Here is a 20,815-nt window from a genome sequence, read left to right as displayed (position 1 = left end):
CTTAATCACGTGGAAAAGTAAGTCAAGCAACAGATAAGATGTAAATTAGAGTTGATAAATGTTACATAACCGCTCTCTGCTCTGTCATAGCTACAAGGCAGGCGCTTTAAGGGGATGTGGGTTTGCCTGAGCTTTTCCCCAGTGTCATATTTAAATCTGGGAGTGTGAGGAGGGGGCAGCGATGAAAGAGCTAACCAGAAACCCCCGAAGGTATCAACACAGGTTAAAGGAAGCAGAAAACATGGGGACTTTCTCTTTTACAGCAGATGGACAGAGGAGATAATGGAGGAGAGACAGGGAAGAGGGGATGTAATAAATAATCCAACAGACGATATATGAAGTAGAGCAGTAATTGGATATGGCTCATAAAACAATAAATATGTTGAGGAGGCAAGCATCAATCTGCAAACAGTGAATCCAGAGCATCGTGTTGTTGAAGGACAAAGAAACTGACATAAAGAGGAAACATCAGTCATCCCAGCAGAGCAGAAAGAATCGAGTCTGATCAGGACTTTAACAGCAAAACACACTGCATCTGCTGCTGGGGAAGCCCCCAACAGCAGAAACAGCCCAGGGAAGCCCCGCTGCAGCTTCTGCGAACAGGAGGATCCCCTCTAAAGCATGCTGCTGCAGCCGCAGACTCCTCATTGAAACTACAGTCACACTTCATGCAGCTTGTTCCTCCCTGCAGCCCTGCACCACGAACCAAAACACACCTCAGAGCTGCCGATTCAGCGAAATGCGTCGCTTTTAAAGTGTGACATGAGATGCAGTGAACAGCACTGAGTGAAAGTGGATTATTTTGTGTAAAATATAATAACATGAAAATATAAATAACACGAGGGAAAATGGCAGTTTTATGGAGCTGTTCGGATGGGAAGTCTGAGCAGATCCACTGGAACACAAAGGAGGTTTCTGATGGCAAAGATGCTAAATACATCAAATCAGAGGGAGGATTTATCTTCAAAATCTTTTTTTTTTTTTTTTTTTATGCCAACCTTTCCTCCAAGAGGCGCATCAATGAAATCTGAGGTTTACTCCAATCAGGAAGCAGCTCCGCCAAAACCATCCGGGATGCTGCGTGTTTTCACCAAACTTACTGTGATTTTTGTTTTTATATCAGACTGGCTGAGTTTATCTCCTTCCCGAGCAGAACCCAGAGTTTGGTTCTGATCCTCGGACACCGCTCTCCCGCTCCGTGCACCGACCTCCTCAGGGAGCAGAGCGCAAATTAAACCGGATATAAGCACCACAAAGCGAGCAAAACACACACACAAAAAACCAACAGCAACCTTAAAGGTTTCACTCCCGCTCCTTAAAGTTCGTAAACGGCGGGACAAGGTTGCGCTCGGAGCGCAAAACCCCCAACAAACAACCGCTGACGTTTCATTGTGATCCATCCCAGATCAACGTAGCAGCAGCAGCAACACTCCCGAGGAGCAGAGCAGCTCCACATGGCCCAGAATCAGCAGCCAGGGATGCCCGCATGGAGTGCGCACAACAAAAACGCGCACCTGTACCCAACCAAAAAAAAAAACAAAAAACAATGCGCAAAAAGGAGAAGCTTCTTACCGTGTGATCTAGAGCCAGTCCGCAGCCGAAGCAGTGAGCATGTTGGAGTGAAAGAGATGAAGAGGGGAAAGTGTCCTCCGCTGCTCGACTCGCTCCCAGCAGCAAACACACACATTCACACACACACACACACACACACACACACACACACACACACACACGCACACTCAGAGCGCGCAGGCGGGCGGGGTGAGGAGGAGCGCGGCTGTTCTCGGGGACGCGGATGGTTGAGGAGTCAGGAGAGGAGAAGGGAGGATTAAGAGTAGATGGAGGTCAGCAGTGCTGCAAAAACTGGGTATGCATTTATGCACGCACAAAGGCGCCAGCTAGAGGGGGCGCCACAAAATTTGTCAGAATAGTTATTTATAGTTGGCATTTTCTATATTTAACTGAAATTTAGGAAACATCTCAGAGTTCTAAAATATGAAATTCACAGGTTAAATGTTTAATTCCCAATGAAATGTTTAAATATATAGATTTCTAGCTAAATATGTAGCTGTTAGCTAAATATTTAGGTAGCAACCAAATATTTATTTGTAATGCTAAATGTTTAGCTTAAAATGAAATATATAGTTTAAAAATTAAATGTTTAGTATGGAAAATAAATATTTAATTTAAACTAAATATCTTGTTAGCCTTTGTCTGTTTCTACATATTTAGTAAGCAAGCTAAGTATGACATTGTGTCTCTGTCTCTTTAAGAAGCTCCTGCTCTTTCCGACCCTCTGATCTCAGGAAGTAATCACAACAATGGTCCTCATTATGCCGTTTGCTTACATTTTTTCTTAGGAACTTTGAACTGAAAAGTTAGTCTATAGGATGAGCTGAGAAGATGCGCAGTTCCATCTGGTGTTTCCTAATTGCTGCTGGCTAGTCTGAAGGAGCCGAGTTTGGGAGGACTGCTGTGTGAGGAAACACTTTTGATGAGGGAATAACATTATAACATGATGTAAAATAGCAAAAATTGCTTCCTTTAACATCCAAACATGGATTTCATCATGTTTGGCGCCGTCTGTGGTAACCCGATGACTGAATCCTGAGTGGAGACCAAAGCAGAGGGTCCATCAGTCAGAGCTTCCAGCAGAACCAATTACTTAAGGCCTGCACCACATTTCAGCCTGCTGCTGACCGAGCAGCCTGCAAACAGTCGATCAGCAGCGCTAAATCCTCCAGAGTCCATCAGGGTTTACACACAGCTCTCTCCACAAATCCACTCCTTTCTTTGCTTATTTCTGTAATGATGCTCCACAGGGAGGTTAGGATGACACGCTTCTACAGTGGGGCACATTTCCTTGGGTGTATTTCATGCCTTTTTAAGAAAAATGTTGAGATTATGAATGATTCCACCTCAAAACGTTTTTATTTTCACAAAGCTGTGACACAGAATGCATTTTAATTCTTCAGCTGCTTCTCTGTAAATCTTGAGAAAGGTTTTCTCTACAGGTTTGTTTTGAAATTTAAGCTTAGCTTGACACATTTCATGACATCCTGATAAGAAAAACTACAAAAAAAAGATGGAAATAAAACAAGACATAAAAAATATAACATTACCGAAAAGGATCAAGAAATCCCTTAAATTGATCCAGCAGCCAATGCACAGCGCATACATCGGTAAAACCAGCTGACCAAACGTGTTGGAATTCAGATTGGGTTGCTAAGTGATGGGCTGGGCTAATCTGACTAATCTGTGGAAAGATTGATCTGAACCACCTCCTCCCTGAGCTACTACTGCCGTCTGATCAAAGCAACGTTCCCAACAAAAACCAGCCAATCAGAGCCATGAGGCGGGTCTTAGTGCTGTCAATCAAGCTCACATACATGCTGCTAACTCTGCTGATGGTGGAGAAACAACTTACCGCTACAGGAAAAGCCGTTCATAAGCTAGCATGATCACTAGTTAACATTTGCTAACTCTGTGCTACAGTCTCAAAATTTTCACAGATTATCTGTCTCATACCAAACTGTTGCTGTGCAACAGTTTTAACAAATATGTAAACATGTATTCATTATAAAAGTTACAAACGGCAGCTTTAATGTTTTCTGGCGTCTGGAAAATTTGCTGTTTTAAAAACTAACGGAATGTAACGTCACAGATCAGCAGGCACTGCCCGTCACCTAGCAACCCTAGCCCCGTTGCCTAGCAACAAAGTTTCAACAAATATGTAAAACAATTTTCTTTTCTTTTTTTCTTTCTTCTTTTTTTTTTTTTTACAAAGTTACATATTATAGCTGTAACTTATTCCCAAAAAAACAGATGGGTATTTTTTTAAGTCCTTGGGTTGTTTTTAGAAATATTGGAAATGCAAATAAAAATCCTAAAATGTGAATTTTGCGTAAAACGTCCTGTTTACTATCATCTGGTCAGCAGTCGTTGGCGACACTAGATGCAGACTCAATTTAAAATAAAAATTGGGATTTTTAAGTTGTGGAAGTCTGGACTTTTTAAAGAAGCAACTAAAGACATTTTTATAGCAACAGACTTTTAACTAGGCTGCCACTTTTTATGTCCATTTTATATTCCTGATTTTATGTTTGTGTCCTTATGAAGCACTATATGATTTTAATGTCTGTCATAGATCAATTTTACTGACTTATTTATTTTCAGAAACCCATAAAGCCAGAATGAGCCCTCAGGTTGACCTCATAAACACAGTGCAGGTGGAGAGCCGCTGACCTCTGGGGTCAAGCAGAAACACATCCATGGCAAACAGGACTCACTTCACCACAGTCAGAACTGAGTGGATTAAATTACACCACAATCACGCTGAGTTTTCTCACCACGGATCAATGATGTGCTGCAACGCCCAAAATGTGAACGCTAGGATGACATTTATGGAAATGAGCAGCAGAGAAAGCTTCTTCTCTATAAATAACACGGCTGTTTGTGTCTTATGACAGGAAGTGAGCACACAACAGCTTGTATTCCTACACATATTAAAAACTGGCCCCAAAATATCATTTTAGAAGATAAAAGTCACCAATAATGGGTTTTCCTTGTTAAATGTTTTTCCTAGCTTATCCTATGCAGAAACTGAACAATATTTTGTTTATTCTCAGTAATAAAGACAGAGTCTTGGTCAAAAACACTTCCTGTATTTAACCAAGTTTTAATAAAACAATTAATAGCAGATTTGGGCGCACCAAGCTGGACGTCAGAGCGCAGGTCAATGAGTAGATGTCGTCCTCGTTACCTCGTTACAGAAAGAAACCAGATGATGTTACATCTCACAATTGTATAAGATTTTTATTTAAATTTTATAGAATAGATAATAAAAATTCTGATGTGGTTCAAACTGAAACAGGAGTACCTCAAGGTTCGACCTTGGACCCCTTATTATTTAGTTTATATATAAATGATTTACCAGCTGTTTGCCCTTCTGATGCTTCATGTCAGTTACATGCAGAAGATGCAGTAATGTATTCATGTGAAACATGAATAAATAGCTGCCAACATTAATGGTGCCAGTTTGTCAGTGGCTTAAAAACTCAAATCTTAACTTAAATAAAACAGTTTGCAGATTCTTTTCTAAGTGCAAAAATAAGAAACCAGATCCAATTATTATTAGTAGTGGATGGACAAATTTCTAACACAAGTATTCATCCATTATTGGATAGACATAAAGTAAAATATAATTTCAAACACATTGACATTGAAAGCTTCAAAATTATATTTAAAGGCTTTTGATCGGAAAACTGATTTTGGCTGTTTTTTATTTCCTGTTCAGGATTCAAATTCTGGGAATACACTGTCACCATTACACTTATTCTAGCTACACATCGTCATGTATGTAGTTACAAATGTTTTTTAATCTCTTCCATCAACCTGATGTCATGAAGTGCGGGTGTGAGGTGGTGAGGCAGAGGCAGCGGACCCAGGTATGAGGAAAATGATGATTTTAATGGTGAATAAGTCCAACAACGAACAGCAGGCACAAGGAAACACTGACGACAAAGAAGCTAACATTGACGAGGACCCGACGAGGAACAAGGAACACAGGTGGAGTTAAATACATGGGAGGGTAATGACAGAACGAGACACACCTGGGAACAATCAAGGGGAGGACAGGACAACGAAGAGACGCAAGGACACAAAAAACTCTAAATGAACACAGAAAACACAGATCCTGACAGTACCCCCCCCTCAAGGGCGGCTACCAGACGCCCACAAAACAAAAACACAACAAGGGTGGGCGGAGGGGCGCTGGACGGGGGGCCAGAGTCCAGAAAAAAACAAAAAACAACCCACCATTGTGGGCGGAAACACAGGAAGGGCCAAGAGTCCAAAAACAACAAAAAACTACCCACAGGGTGGGCGGAGGCAAAGGAGGCGGGAACCACGGAAGTGGTCTGGCGGTCGTCCGCGGCGGCGGGAACCACGGAGGCGGTCCGGCGGTCGTCCGCGGCGCTGGAGGCGGGAACCACGGAGGCGGTCCGGCGGCCGTCCGCGGCGCTGGAGGCGGGAACCACGGAGGCGGTCCGGCGGCCGTCCGCGGCGCTGGAGGCGGGAACCACGGAGGCGGTCCGGCGGCCGTCCGCGGCGCTGGAGGCGGGAACCACGGAGGCGGTCCGGCGGCCGTCCGCGGCGCTGGAGGCGGGAACCACGGAGGCGGTCCGGCGGCCGTCCGCGGCGCTGGAGGCGGGAACCACGGAGGCGGTCCGGCGGCCGTCCGCGGCGCTGGAGGCGGGAACCACGGAGGCGGGAACCATGGAGGCGGTCCGGCGGCCGTCCGCGGCGCTGGAGGCGGGAACCCCGGAGGCGGGACCCCAGGAGGCGGTCCAGCGGCCGTCCGCGGCCCTGGAGGTGGCGATGATGAGCCCCCCGAGGTAGGGTCTCTGGTGGAGCACAGGGGGTCTCGGTCGGCGCACAAGGGGTCTGAGTCGGAACACTGGGAGTCTTATGAGGAACGCAGGGGGTCTTGGTCGTCGGGGTCTCGGAAGGAACGTAGAGGGTCTCGGGAGTCGGTGTCTCGGAGGGAACGTAGAGGGTCTCGGGAGTCGGTGTCTCGGAAGGAACGCAGAGGGTCAGGGTCTCAGGAGGAACGCTGGGGGTCTCGGTCTCAGGAGGAACACTGGGGGTCTCGGTCTCAGGAGGAACACTGGGGGTCTCGGTCTCAGGAGGAACGCAGAAGGTCAGGGTCTCGGGAGGAACGCTGGGGGTCTGGGTCTCGGAAGGAACACTGGGAGTCTCGGAAGGAACACTGGGAGTCTCGGAAGGAACGCCGGCTGGAACGCCGGCTGACTCGGCCTCGGGTGCGCCGGCTGGAACGCCGGCTGACTCGGCTTCGGGTGTTCCGGCTGGAACGCCGGCTGACTCGGCCTCGGGTGCGCCGGAGCGAAGCCTTGGAACCGGCCGCGGAGGCGAGCCGCAGCGAAGCCTTGGAACCGGCCGCGGAGGCGAGCCGCAGCGAAGCCTTGGAACCGGCCGCGGGGGCGAGCCGCAGCGAAGCCTTGGAACCGGCCGCGGGGGCGAGCCGCAGCGAAGCCTTGGAACCGGCCGCGGGGGCGAGCCGCAGCGAAGCCTTGGAACCGGCCGCGGGGGCGAGCCGCAGCGAAGCCTGGGAACCGGCAGCGGAGGTGACAGCTCCGGAAGGCGACGAGGGGCCGGGTCCACCGGCGGCTCACGTCGCTGTCTCCGGGCTGACCGTGGAGGTGGCGGCTCCGGAAAGCGACGAGGGGCCGGGTCTGCCGGCGGCTCACGTCGCTGTCTCCGGGCAGACAGCGGAGGAGGTGTTTCCGGAAAGCGACGAAGGGCCGGCTCCACCGGCGGCTCACGTCGCTGTCTCCGGGCAGACAGCGGAGGTGGTGTTTCCGGAAAGCGACGAGGGGCCGGCTCCACCGGCGGCTCACGTCGCTGTCTCCGGGCAGGCAGCGGAGGTGGTGTTTCCGGAAAGCGACGAGGGGCCGGCTCCACCGGCGGCTCACGTCGCTGACTACCCGGACGGAGGAACCGACGCGGGCCGAATCCGGGGGGCGCCAACACCAGTCTTGTCCCTCGGAAAAGTTCCCGCTGCAGCTCGGCGAGAGCGTCAGCCAGCGCCCTGTCCTCCCTGCCGGATCTCCGCCTCCGCACTCCAGCTGGGTCCATAATAGCAGCCTCACCTTTCGGTCTGGTCGGGTCCTTCTGTCATGAAGTGCGGGTGTGAGGTGGTGAGGCAGAGGCAGCGGACCCAGGTATGAGGAAAATGATGATTTTAATGGTGAATAAGTCCAACAACGAACAGCAGGCACAAGGAAACACTGACGACAAAGAAGCTAACATTGACGAGGACCCGACGAGGAACAAGGAACACAGGTGGAGTTAAATACATGGGAGGGTAATGACAGAACGAGACACACCTGGGAACAATCAAGGGGAGGACAGGACAACGAAGAGACGCAAGGACACAAAAAACTCTAAATGAACACAGAAAACACAGATCCTGACACCTGATAGCAAACTACACATGAAAATTAGCCCAATCTGGCATATTTACTTTGTGTATTCATGTTGCTTCATATACATCCGTTGCATTACAGATGATGTCTTTCTCCAGTAAAGTACACAAGAGACTTCTCACCAACCACATGTTTTTACATTTTGAAATATTTCTTCTTCTGTGTATCTTTGTAACAGGAAAGCAAACATCCTCATCCTCTCTCAATCCACCAGAAGCTCCACACGATACATTACATCTAAATTAAATCAGACACAAGATGATTTCAGGCCACTTTCCCTTTTTCATCCAAATGTGTTGCTCTTCTTTTTCTCTCTCTCTCTCTCTCTCTCTCTCTCTCTCACACACACACACACACACACACACACACACAGCCACCGCCATGCTGGGAAAGTAAATTAAATTGTGATAAGTGGCCTTGCCAGCTTGAATAAGCAGAGAGGAGGCGGAAGAGGGACGACTGGAGATCTGCCTTGAAAGCAGAAAGCTGTGAGTCTGGAAAAAAACAAGGTGAAAGGGAAGAAATAAAAGATAAAACTGAAAGGAATAAGTGATAAGAAAAAGATGAGTTCAATGTAAAACAGTGAGCACACCAACAAAACAGAAAATGTTGAGAGAAATCCATTTTTTTGTTATTTGACCCCAGAACTGTCTAATGCAGCTTATTTTCCACAAAAATAAGATGCAGAAATCAACACAAAGACTTTCCAGGAGTTCAAACCAGAGATTTAGCTGTTAAGTTATCAACGCTAAATTTTAAATGGACGCCAGATATATAAAAGAAAAATGGACGCAGTGCTTTGCTATTGTCAACACTACGACTATTAAATAAGGTCAGGAAAAGGTTTTAATTAAGAATAAAAATATTGAGGGAGAAGGAAGTAGTTCTTATGCTAGCTTGACTTTGACAGCCGTAACATGTATTTGAGGAATTCGGTGTTTTGGTTCAGTTCAAATAAAAAAGCGACCTAAACTCCAACTCTGACATATCATCAGTAGATTATTTAATCTGTCACCGTGTTAGTTTAGCTAATAGCAGCGGTAGCTAATCTACCACCGCTGTTAGCTTAGCAAATAATAGCGGTAGCTAATCTACCACCGCTGTGTTAGCTTAGCTAATAGCAGCGGTAGCTAATCTACCACCGCTGTGTTAGCTTAGCTAATAGCAGCGGTAGCTAATCTATCGCAGCGATCACTTAGTAATAATCGTAAAATAAACATCAAACCTGAAAACATAAATCTGTAACTGACTGAATGTTCTGTTCTTCATGTGGAAAATGTCGGAGTGTTTTCGGTGTTGAATCCTGAAACATGACGTGGCGTTCCTGTCTGTTGCTATGGCAACGAGTCTGCGCGTAGCTTAGCCGACACAGAGAGCGAGAAAAGAGAGGCTTTGAGTTGCTCTTTAACGGTTTTCCTGCGTTATTTTCCCCTTTGCACTATATTAATAATTCCTTCATCTCCGGGGTTCATTTTGTTACCGGTTCCTCCGCGGCAGCGCGGCTACGGATGGCGAGGAAAAGAAGCGCGTTTTTGCCCTCCAGCGCGAAATGTCCGGATGTAAACAGTAACAGCGAGGGGCCCTTTACACAGTCAGACTGTGTAATACAGAGAGACCGATCATTTGGTGAAGGATCCACTGAATTACACGGCTTCAACTTAATATGAGCACAAAGAGCCTGATAAAGTAGATTCAATAAATAATACAGTGGATCGTCCTCACAAGGTTGAACTCTGCTGCAAAGATCTGACGGTTTGCTAAAGCTAAAGTCAAGTATACAGATAAACGTGACTGTACGCAAATGTAAATAAACCTCCTTTTATTGGTGCTTCTTACCCCCAAACTCTCACATGATGTTACCAGTTTGCTGATATAAGTTGCATAAATTCATAAACTAATCAAGGAATTTCTTTTGAAGCATGACAAAGATTTACTGAAACAGAAAGAGGTCGGCAGCTTGAATTCATGCTTATGGATTTTCTGCCTGCGTCCTGCTTTCACCATCCAAACTCAGAGGAAAGCTTTCTCATCAAATTGTTCCACTTCAGTTCAAACGTAAAAAAAAAATAAGGTGTGAAGATGTTGGCATTTCTAATTTACCACAGGAAGATGGCTTATTGATTTCAGTGTGACTCAGGTTTAACCCAGTACAGGTAGAAAACAGACATTTTTCTGGTTCATTTTGAGATTTCCAGCTTGAAATTGAAACAAAACAGTGATTAAATTGAAAGACAAAAACCCAACGAGAAGACAGTTTGGAAAAGGAAACAAGTATTTAAATGATCTGCAGAGTGTAAGTTGAAGATTGGAGGAATACAAATATAAATAGAAATGTCAAGTAAATGCAAAGCTGTGGAGGAGGAAGTGATGCGGCTCTGGCAAGAACACAATGAGTGTGTATCAGAGTGACAATGGGATCATCAATCAATGCTTAAACCCATCATGGCACCTCAGCATTAGCACGGAGAAACACAAAGAGCTGAGACAGAAACACACCGAGAACAACAGAGTACAGCGAGAGCAGAAAGCAGGAGGTGAATACGAACCGTCACTTCGGCTCCAAAAGCCTGTCTGCTGCACGGCAGCAGGATAAAAACGGAAAGCAGCGAGACAAAGACAGAAACAGAGCAGCTCCAAGACAAAAAAAAAAAATTCAGCGGAGGTGAAACACTCAGACTCACAGCTTCGCTTAAAACTTTGAGGATGAGCAGGATGAGTGGGATGAACGAAAAGCATGGAGATAGGAAGGAAGTAAAAAGATTAGAGGTGGATGAGAATAGGATGAGTGGGATGAATATCGTAAAGAGTGATGATGAGGATGAGTGGAAAGAATATTGGTTGTAAAGAATGATGAAGAAGATGATTGGGATGAATGTATTGATGAGGATGAGTGGATGACACTATACATATCTACAGTAAAGAAGCCATCATAAAAATTTTACAAAAAGTGTTTTTTCTTCAGTAAAAAAAAAAAAGGGGTCAATAAATGGGATGAGGAGAATGAGTGTGAAGAAGTTATAAAGTTTACTGAGGAAGAAGAGTTTGAAGAAGTAAACAGGAATTCTGATCATAGGAATAGAAGATGTGATATAGCAGGAGGCCGGGAAGAAGATTAAAAAGGAGATGAAGTTAGTTGGTGTAAAGGTGGAGGACGCAGAGAATTGGACTAAACGGAAAAGCCGAAAGAGAAGAAGAATTATATGGGATATCAGATGAATAACAATACAGTGAGGATGGATGAAGGGGCGGGAGAGTAAAGTGGAATCGAGAGAGAGAGCTGCAGCAATGAGAAAACGTTTAGGATGTTTTTCCACCTGGTGGTCCGGTAGATTTGGTTTGATTAGGGACCAGAACTCCATCATCTGTTCCACCTCCAGCTGCTGTTCCCCTCCTGGCCTGTGGGGGCGCTGCACCAGGAACCACTGAAGGAAACAACACATAAACCTCTGAAGACACTGAGAGCAACCTCCTTCTGCAAATGGAAGCAAATATGGAGGCGTCAGATATTAGCAGTTGGAGGATTTTTCTTTAGTCTTTGGATAAAGACCAAGAGCCATTTCTCCTGCTAGTACTACGCTAACATGTCTGTTTTGGTTGTATTTACCCAGAATGCCCTGCGCTGTAATCCACTTCCTGCTTTTGGAGCAGTATCCGTCCTCTTTCACATATACATTCAACCGAACCAGAGTTCACATGAACCAAACCCAGACAGAGGTTTGTAGATGAACCAGAGTTAGCTTAGCACTCACACCTCAGCAACCGAACCGGACCTTCCAGAGAAACGGACTGGAGTTGGATTAAAGCAGATTGAACAGAGCTGATCCAGAATCAGAGAGGCTCATCTGTGAATGTGTTCAGGGCCCACAGGACCACACATCTTCACCGACCTCTGGAGATCCTCAGGTTTTCATCACAAAAAGTTTGCAAACTCATAAAAGTTAATTCAAAGGCTGCATTGTCCATGTTTTCTTACAGCTTTTCGACCAAAAGCTCCTCTTTGTGCTGATTTCAGCTCAGTCAGGTATTTTTTTCCCATCATCTCACTAACTTTATGCTAATATAAATTTTCAGAGCCCTCTGTCTCGCTCAGGGCTCATCTGAACCCGAACTGATGTTGGCGGGTTTTCTGCTCATCAGTCTCTTCCTTCAACGCTCTGCTGTGATTGGTGGAAGGCTTCAGAAAACACATCAAGTTAATCAGTAGATGACTTCAATCAATCTGAAAGCTGATGAGCTGATTCTCCTCAGGGAGCTGATTTTTTACACCTCAACAGGTTTCTTCCTCTTCTGACCTACTTTACAGTTTATTCCCATCGCCGGATTAATTGACCAAGAGAAGAGAGAGAGATGACTGAACAGCAAAGCACTGAGTATTCTCTGCAGGAAATAAAAACAAAAGAAGAACAGAGCTGATAGAATCTCCATCAGTACCGTCTGTGGTGGAAAAGTTGTAAAATTCAGTCAACAATAGCTTATTTAACAAGTAGCTTATAAAAACTCAAAGCAAATATTAGGGAACATCCCAACCTACTGACCTAAATCTATAATTTTCTGATTATTTTCAGATGTCAAAACGGGATCTGAGTATTTATTTTCCAGGCGCATGTTGACATTTTAAAGTGCAATCAAGTAACAATGTTAGCTTCAGTTGTTATAAAAATTCATATTGTAATGACGTCAACACCGCAGATGTAGTCCCGCCAAACGGTTTATTAGAAATAAGTACGAGCTGCTATTCCTGAGGCTGCAGCTCACAAACTGGTACACTCCACTGATGGCTTCACTGCTAACCCAACTCTGAACTCTCTCCACTTCCGGTCCTGGTACTGCCGCTCCACCGATCCCCCGCCCACATGACGGGCCTATCACATGTGAGTGGGAGTCAGCAGAGTCAGACAGGGGAAGCCCATAACACTCTACACATAAGGATCAGAATGCAACTTATAACAAATACACATAACCATATGGACTCCATATGGTCCAGAACTAAAACACAGAATCGGGCTCAATGTAGAACTTAAAAGAAATTTGATTTTGCAATTTGAGGCCTCTGTCTCTTTAAGAAGCTCCTGCTCTTTCCGACAAGTCGTCACAACGCTGCTTCTCATTATGCCGTTTGGAGAAGTAGTTGGCATTGAAAGCTCAGCAGGTGCAGTTCCACCAGGTGTTCGCTAATTGCTGCCGCTAGTCTGAAGTCTAATGATTGGATAGAAAAAGGTGGTAAATAGATTATTTTTACAGAATTTGAACCAGGAGAAGCCAAGTGAGGCTTTGTGGGTAGAACGTATCTACAAAGAAGGTTTTCATTATCATCTTAACAGCTAAACGTTTATATTTTTGTCCAGTTTTTGGCTTAACTGCTGCTCTGAGTGTGTTCTACCTTCAGGAAATTACCTTTAATTTCTCTCTTCAGTTAACAATTAATCAATTATTTCGATTGTTTCAATAATCTGTTAATCACGATGCTTCTCCCGCATTTTAGACTAGGATTAATTACAGAATCTACCCAGGATTCCCGGCTCCTGCATCACACAGTGTGCAGTCGTGCGTGTCCTGACTGATGCCTGCGGCCTCTCTCTGTCAGCGGGGTTGGGTTCATGGAGCACCGGGCAGCAACCGCGGTACACATCGGATCTCTCTCTGCATCTGCCATTCCTCCAGAGCTTTACATTTACACAGCAGCAGCTCATCTTTTATTCATGTCAACACATCACGCCGCTGACCTCCCGGGCTCTAACTTTGCCATCTCCTCAGCATGTTGTAATATCAGAAAATCTATTCCTGTTCGTCCGAAATGCATCAGCAGCGCAGCCTGCTTCTCCTCTCGTTCAGGGCGTGTCAGCAGATCTCTGCAGGAGTCCAAGGTGCCACCTTGGACTCAGAGCGCCCCCTGCTGCTCAGACATATGCACCTACTCGACTGGTGGATTTACAACGTGTTAGCGCCATTGTTGATAGAAAAAAGGAGTACATTTCCTCTACAATAACTCAAACTTTTAGTTTATTCTCAGAAATGTTCTAGAATCAATCAATATATTTTTTTAAAACTTAAAATAAAACATTTGCTAGACTAAACTCAAATTTTCTGGTTTCAGAAAATTTCCAGAAAAAACAAGGACATTTTTGAGTTTGAAAAGTCAAATAATTTACTAGACTAAACTCTTTTTTCCCATTACATTCTGTAATTTTCTAGAAAAAACACGGACATTTCTGAGTTTCAAAATTTGAACATTTTCTAGATAAATCGCGATCACAGATCAAAGTTTATAATTCAACAGTGAGCAACAAACATGGCCCCCTGCAGGGGGTCTTTTGTGGGCTCTAATGTCCCTTACATGAAAGTAGGCTGACAGAAAAGAGGGAAGGAGAATATCGCCGGGTCCGGGAATCGAACCAGCGACGGCCTCATTGAGGACTCAAGGCCTCTCTCTAAACGTGGGTGGCGCTAACCCCTACACCACCACAGCACGCCCCAAGGATATGTTTAACCTGTTCTCATATTCTTCCTTAAATTGGTGACTAATAAGTTGATTTTGAGATATTTTTGTGTGCTTCATGTTGACAAGCAGCTACTATTTAAGAGGTTATTGTTTCTGCAGGTTTGGTGGTAATGTCAACGAGTTCTTATGTGGAAACTGAACTCCGCTTTCCAAAAAAAGTTGGATTAATCACATTTCATTCATAATATAACTTGAGCCAAATACAGTTTTAACTCTGGCCAGGTTGGTTCGCTGTTGGTTAACCATTTTATTTTGCTTTTTATTGGTAAATAAAATAATTTGAAAAAAAAAAATTCTGCCAGATTTTTCACAGGCTAACTACGCAACACTAGACAATAGCAATACACCAATCTACATTTTATTTGTTAAAGAAACACAAAAAAGTTCGTCAACATGACGGCCATTTTGAATGTTCACCTCTAACTTGCCAAGAAGAATTCTTGACAATTTATCCATGTTTTGAACTTAGCTATCAGAATTCCCAACAAAAAAAAACAAACAAAAATAAGCAAAGTAACTAGATTTTAAACTTGTTACTGGAATCAGTTTCATTTGAGTGGGACATCATTTCCAAATCTACCATTCCGAACCTGGAACTTTAAACACCAACATAAAAACTAATATTTCTATAATACTTTATACATTTGTAACAGCTAGATAAATAATTTAAGAAATGTTATACTGTATGTCGTTAGACTTAGTTGTATAATTAATTTGGATAAAAATTGATTTTGGATGCTACGTGATGTTTTAAACAACTTGGTCATACGTTTTACGTACTTCCCGTTGGTGTCTTCCTGTCCCTTGTTTTTCCGGTCCGACCTTTTTCTCCCTCCGCCCCGGTGTCTTTTCTGCTTTCTGGCCCACGTGTGAAATAAAGGTTAATTTGACGTTAAAATTATCAGTAAAACTTCGGACCAAATGGCTTCAACCTTCGAGCAGATGAGGGCGAACGTGGGGAAACTCCTGCGAGGAATCGATAGGTACGAATGATCCGAGAACCAGTGATCAACCCGGCGGAGCTAACATTAGCATAGACTGTTTTTGATGCTATTCTCTGCCTTCAATATCGTTGTTACGGCCAAGCCGTCAGTCAGTTATCTTTGTTATGGTTTACATTTTATATTGACAGTAAACCCGGGATTACGGGGTGTTAACGTCACACATTAGATGTTAGCAGAGCAGTTAACTGGAACGGATTGTGGTTTTATTTTGAAAGTGTGTTGATGGAGAAAAAGTACTTGGGCCCCAAAAAGGGTCGCAGTTCGATGTTCTCAGATCATCAAGCTACTGTTAATGTGAGGAAAAGACCAGTGAAAATACAAAGTGCCCTTTTTAGATATTTATTTATTTTAGAGTTTAGTAAAAACAACATTTTAACGAGCCAAATCCGACCCAGCGTAGCTATTTATGTGGCCACATAAACATGATCGTAAATGCAACGTGCCTTAGTCTAAAGAAGATGAGAAAACTAAAAAGCAATTTAAACCTGAACTGACGTTATGTTGGGGGAAAAATTAATAAAAGTTGAATATTCCTCATCAGTCAGCTGATAATGTAAAGGTACCAACTTCCTGTCGTGTCACAGGTACAACCCAGAGAACCTGACCACGCTGGAGCGCTACGTGGAGACGCAAGCTCGGGAAAACGCCTACGATCTGGAGGCAAACCTGGCTGTGCTGAAGCTGTAAGTGAAACCGAGTCTGTTTGGGACTCAGACACCTGAAACGTTACCTGGCTGTTCAGAATCATCGGAAGAGCGAGACGATTCTGGAGTTGGAGGTGGAAACTGGTTCCAATCTCCAGCTCTACCTGATCTACCACAATTTGACATTTTTTGCTGTGTTTGTAACTGTTTTTCTTTTTTAAAGACTTTAGATGGCGACTTTTTATTTTAAATCAGGGTAAAATTATTGCCAACATAATCTTCTTATAATGGAAAATGTTAAGTACAACACAAAATATAAGTAGCTTTTATATATATAATATATATTTTTATATTTTATATAATATAAGCTTTTATAATAAGTAGAAACATGTCTATCCAGAGACTTTTACTGAAAAGCTGACTTTGCTGCATCCATATCAACTTTATTTAATTTAATAAACTTGGCTAAATATACCCAGCATTTCAGGGACGAAAAGTAGTTCAGCTTTTCGTCCGATTAATCGTGATTAATCAATTATTAATATCATCAGTTGGTAATTGGAGTATACAGACTCAGAAAAGACCATTTGATCAAAGAACAACACAGAGTAGTAATCAAGCCAAAAATGAGCAGAAAATATATACATTTTGCTTTTAAGATAGTTCATGTAAACGTTTGGACACTCCTGCTGTAGATTAGTCAGGAAGAAGTTTTGCTAGTTTGTTGTTTCATTTGTTATTGTGTGACAATTGCTGAGGTCAGTAAAGCTGGTCAGAAACTGACATAAAATTAGTTTAGTCTCCTACAAATATACATTTAAACTGTTACCTGCTTGTACAGGAAGAGACAAGTTTCGCAGCTAAACCGTTGCTTTATTTTTCTGTAACTTTTTTTTATCTGATGTATTCTGATTGTTATTAATTGTTTCGCCCACAGATACCAGTTTAATCCAGCTTACTTCCAGACTACAGTGACCTCACAGATTCTGCTCAAGGCTCTGACCAACCTGCCACACACCGACTTCACCCTCTGCAAGTGTATGATCGACCAAACACACGTATCCCTTTGGTGCATTTTCACGTCTTCGTGCTTTTATTTTATATATTTACTTTTAGTGAAAGTTTGAGCAAAGTGAGACGTTTTGGTGTTAGGTATACGAATTCAGGCTGAAACGATTAATCAGACTAATCGCGATTAATCGATTGTTGAAATAATTGTCAGCTTTTTAAATAATCAATTAATCGATAGAAATCGCTGAAATCGTTGCTGAAAGAACAACATATTCGAAGCAGTAATAAACCCAAAACTGTATGATAAATAGACACATTTTATATTTCAGATAAAAAAACTCCTTTGTCTGTAAATATGGAAACATTCAAGTGGAAGTTTTAGCTTCACCTGCTTCAAATTCTGTTAATAAAAGAAAAAAGTCACATGTTGATGTTAGAAGTATTTTTTCAACTTTCGGATGTTGGAGGGTTCACTAAAGCAACGCTGTTATTGCATTTTAGGCAACAAAATGTTTATTTTCTTATTTAAAAAATGAATAGATTATTAGTTATTTTCATCTTTTAATGTATTTCTAATACAGCATACAAAAAGCTTACATGGTTAAATGAATAACATGAAAAGAGTGCCAATTTGGCTATCTGATTAATTGCCAGAGCTATCGATTAATCGTCAGAATAATTAGTTAATTATCAGAATAATTGACGGTTAAAATAATCGTTAGCTCTAGGATGAATATGTTGTGAAAACGGTGGTGTGGCTCTGTGTTGGGGTGAGCGGGGCGTTTCCTTGACTACGGTGTCGCAGCAGGAGGAGCGACCCATCAGACAGATCCTCTACCTGGGGAACCTGCTGGAAACCTGCCACTTCCAGAGCTTCTGGGTACGACTCCCAAACACAACTATCTCCTCCTCATCACCACATTCTATCAAGTTTATGTGTGGGCTTTGACTGGACCATTTTGACAATATTTGGTTGATTTTTTGGGATCGTGGTCCCATTGTGTGGCATCACATTCCTGCCAAAAAAAAATCAAAATTTTCCAAAACTTAAACATTGAAAGCAGAAAGTTTTGATTAATCAATAAAACTGATCTATTGCCTACTTTAATTAATATCTAAAATGTTCGAAAGAGATGGTTCTCCTGACTCCGTTTGGTATTAAGCTCTGTTTTTGTCTGCATCAGACAAGTCTGGAGGAGAACAGAGAGCTCATCGACGGCATCACTGGTTTCGAGGACTCAGTTCGGAAATGTGAGTTTCATTTTCTGACTGGACAATGGGATTTCTTTCTTCTAATTTAAGTTTCCTTTGGAAAATAAAAGCAGTAAGTCATAAATATTCATCCTGTTCCTCAGTCATCTGTCATGTTGTGGGAATCACCTACCAGACCATCGACCGGCAGCTGCTGGCTGAGATGCTGGGAGACCCACTGGGTGAGAACGCACGTTTCACTGGTTTTCCTGTGGAAATTAGCCTTAATTGTCAACTTATTTCGAAATTGATTAATAGTTGACTGGAGTATTCAGGCTCAAAAAAGTTCAGTTGCTGAAAGAACAACACGCAGAGCTGTAATTCAGCCAAAATTGAACAAAAATTTAACATTTTGCATTTAAAATGCATAAAAACAAACAACCTGTATCTGTAAATATGTTCTATCTCCTCAAACTGCATGTTTACCTTCATCTGGTTCAGATTCTGTAAAAGAAAATCTCATAGTGAGAACCTCTTGTATCCAATCATTGATAAAAAAAAAAAAAATCAACAGATGTGCCAGATGTTTATCCGATGAATCGTCAGAAAAACGGATGAATTGTCAGGATTTTTCTTGTCACTGAGAACTGGAGTGTGTTCCTGTTTGGTGCAGACACACAGCTGAAGGTGTGGCTGAATAAATTCAGCTGGACGGAGAACGAGGACGGACAGATCTTCGTCTACAACCAGGAGGAGAGCATCAAGCCCAAAAACATCGTGGAGAAGATCGACTTCGAGAGTGAGTGGCTCTGCGTTGGCTCGGCAACGCTTTTCTGACCCGCTGGTGTCGATTTCTCCGTTTTACGGCTTTCAAAGTCACCAAATGAGTCCAGTCGTAAATGTTTTTATAGCTACCCAGAATTTAAATCTGCATTTTTATTTATTTTGATTGCTTTATTTCAACAGACTCGTGGTCCACAAAAACATGACACACGACAACACATTCAAAATAAAAATACAATCTTATAAAAGATTTGCATGCCAATGTTTCCACAGAGCCGACTGGTATGTCAGCTCACTGACAGAGGGATGTGAAAACATTTCAGTAAGACTGTTCATTGAGCTGCACAAACGACACATAAACTCGTACATCAAATTTCTCAGGAGTGCCTGGAATGTTCTCACATGTTACTAAACGTCTCTCTTGCTTAAGAACCTGGTTTCTTAAGCAGATTTCTCAGGGAGTTTTGTAAGCAACCTTAAGCTTCTGCATGCCAGCTTTTTTCAATTTACACCACAAAAAGGAGCTGTATAGCAGGATGTACAGTAAGCTTTGAACAAACTTATTTTTACCTCATCAGTACATGTGAAACTTCCTCCCCAGAATGTCTGCCTGGGCGTGCAACATGCGACGCTGCTGGTAACCGCCGCCATCGTCACGGAGCCGGTCTGTGATGTGGTGACCCAGATATTTAACATTTAGCTTTTGCTCCAACAGAAAAAAGTCAGGGAAACAAAAGTTCTATGTCTGCTTTAGCATATTTATTTTAATTCGTCAGAGTTATTGAAGATGCTAATGGGCAGAAAAGATCTCCTGCAGCAGTCTGTGTCGCAGTAAATTTGGAGTAGTCTCTGACTGAAGACGCTGTTTTCTGATTTTAAGAGCATAATAATTCACGTACATCGTTTTAAATATCAAAACACTTTAATTTCCAAATACAAAACAATAAATAAAATGGATAAACAAAATTGCACTTTAAACCGTATTATTAATAAGCATCAAGCGGGAAAACAGACTTTTGTAACAAAAAAAAGTGCAAACCGTATTCAAATGTTTGTAGCATTTTTCAAAATGGCTTCTCTATAAAGATTAAGCAAACTACACAAACAATCACGCAAATGGAAATTATTCCGTCCATTTTAATTTATCATCTGATTAACTGATAAATTTATTGCTTATTGTGACAGAATTTAATAATATTACTGCTGATGTCTTTCCGCCTTGGCAGTGTGTTAAACCTGATTTTACAGAACTAAATGATTATTTTAGGTTTATTGAATTAAAATAACGGCGGGGTTTATTAAAAGTCTCTGACGTTTCTACGTTTATGTTTTTAATTTGCTGTTTTTTCTCCTGCAGGTGTTTCCAGCATCATGGCAACGTCTCAGTGACGAAAGCAGAGCCAGCTTTTGTTTTCAGGATTGCTAAAATATTAAAATAAAGATGAAATACACAATGTTCATGCCTGTTTTCAGTTTTTTATGTTTGCTTCTTTCAGTGAAAATGTTTTCATTTTATACAAAATCTTACCAAGTATATTTAGTCTGGTTTCTACTACAACAATAAGACAAGACTAACTTATAAATAACTTTTCAGTTTATTTTAGGTGAATAATTCCTTAATATTGATCAAAAATTTCTAATTCCACTGGCAGGTTTTTTCGGTTTGGGGTAAAATGT

The 20,815-nt window shown here is 42.7% G+C and overlaps 1 protein-coding gene across 2 annotated transcripts; it reads left to right on the top strand.

Moving 5' to 3' along the window:
- Nucleotides 1–15,290: 15,290 nt before the first annotated feature.
- On the top strand, nt 15,291–20,594 carry eif3k (eukaryotic translation initiation factor 3, subunit K). 2 transcript variants are annotated; one of them, XM_032545013.1, is made up of 8 exons: nt 15,291–15,488; nt 16,094–16,192; nt 17,091–17,211; nt 17,970–18,044; nt 18,349–18,415; nt 18,520–18,597; nt 19,029–19,154; nt 20,496–20,594. In XM_032545013.1, the coding sequence occupies exons 1-8, from the start codon at nt 15,427–15,429 to the stop codon at nt 20,525–20,527; spliced, it is 660 nt and encodes a 219-aa protein (XP_032400904.1). In that variant the 5' UTR covers nt 15,291–15,426; the 3' UTR covers nt 20,528–20,594. The 2 variants fall into 2 exon arrangements, with proteins under 2 accessions (XP_032400904.1, XP_032400903.1); XM_032545012.1 differs by lacking the exons at nt 19,029–19,154; nt 20,496–20,594 and having other exon boundaries at nt 17,967–18,044; nt 18,520–18,692.
- The last annotated feature ends 221 nt before the right edge of the window (nt 20,595–20,815 follow it).

The sequence above is a fragment of the Xiphophorus hellerii genome, chromosome 18, assembly GCF_003331165.1.
Source record: "Xiphophorus hellerii strain 12219 chromosome 18, Xiphophorus_hellerii-4.1, whole genome shotgun sequence".
NCBI classification, from domain to species: domain Eukaryota; kingdom Metazoa; phylum Chordata; class Actinopteri; order Cyprinodontiformes; family Poeciliidae; genus Xiphophorus; species Xiphophorus hellerii.
The sequence above is the reverse complement of the archived record's forward strand: the minus strand, read 5'-3'. Positions and strand labels throughout refer to the sequence as shown.

What these genes read in the sequence shown, in the direction of transcription:
- eif3k (XM_032545013.1), top strand. Translation starts at nt 15,427, where the DNA reads ATGGCTTCAACCTTCGAGCAGATGAGGGCGAACGTGGGGAAACTCCTG. An exon ending in AACCTGGCTGTGCTGAAGCT is followed by an intron (nt 16,193 to 17,090) that starts GTAAGTGAAACC and finishes TTTCGCCCACAG; the next exon opens with ATACCAGTTTAATCCAGCTT. An exon ending in GGAGAAGATCGACTTCGAGA is followed by an intron (nt 19,155 to 20,495) that starts GTGAGTGGCTCT and finishes TTTCTCCTGCAG; the next exon opens with GTGTTTCCAGCATCATGGCA.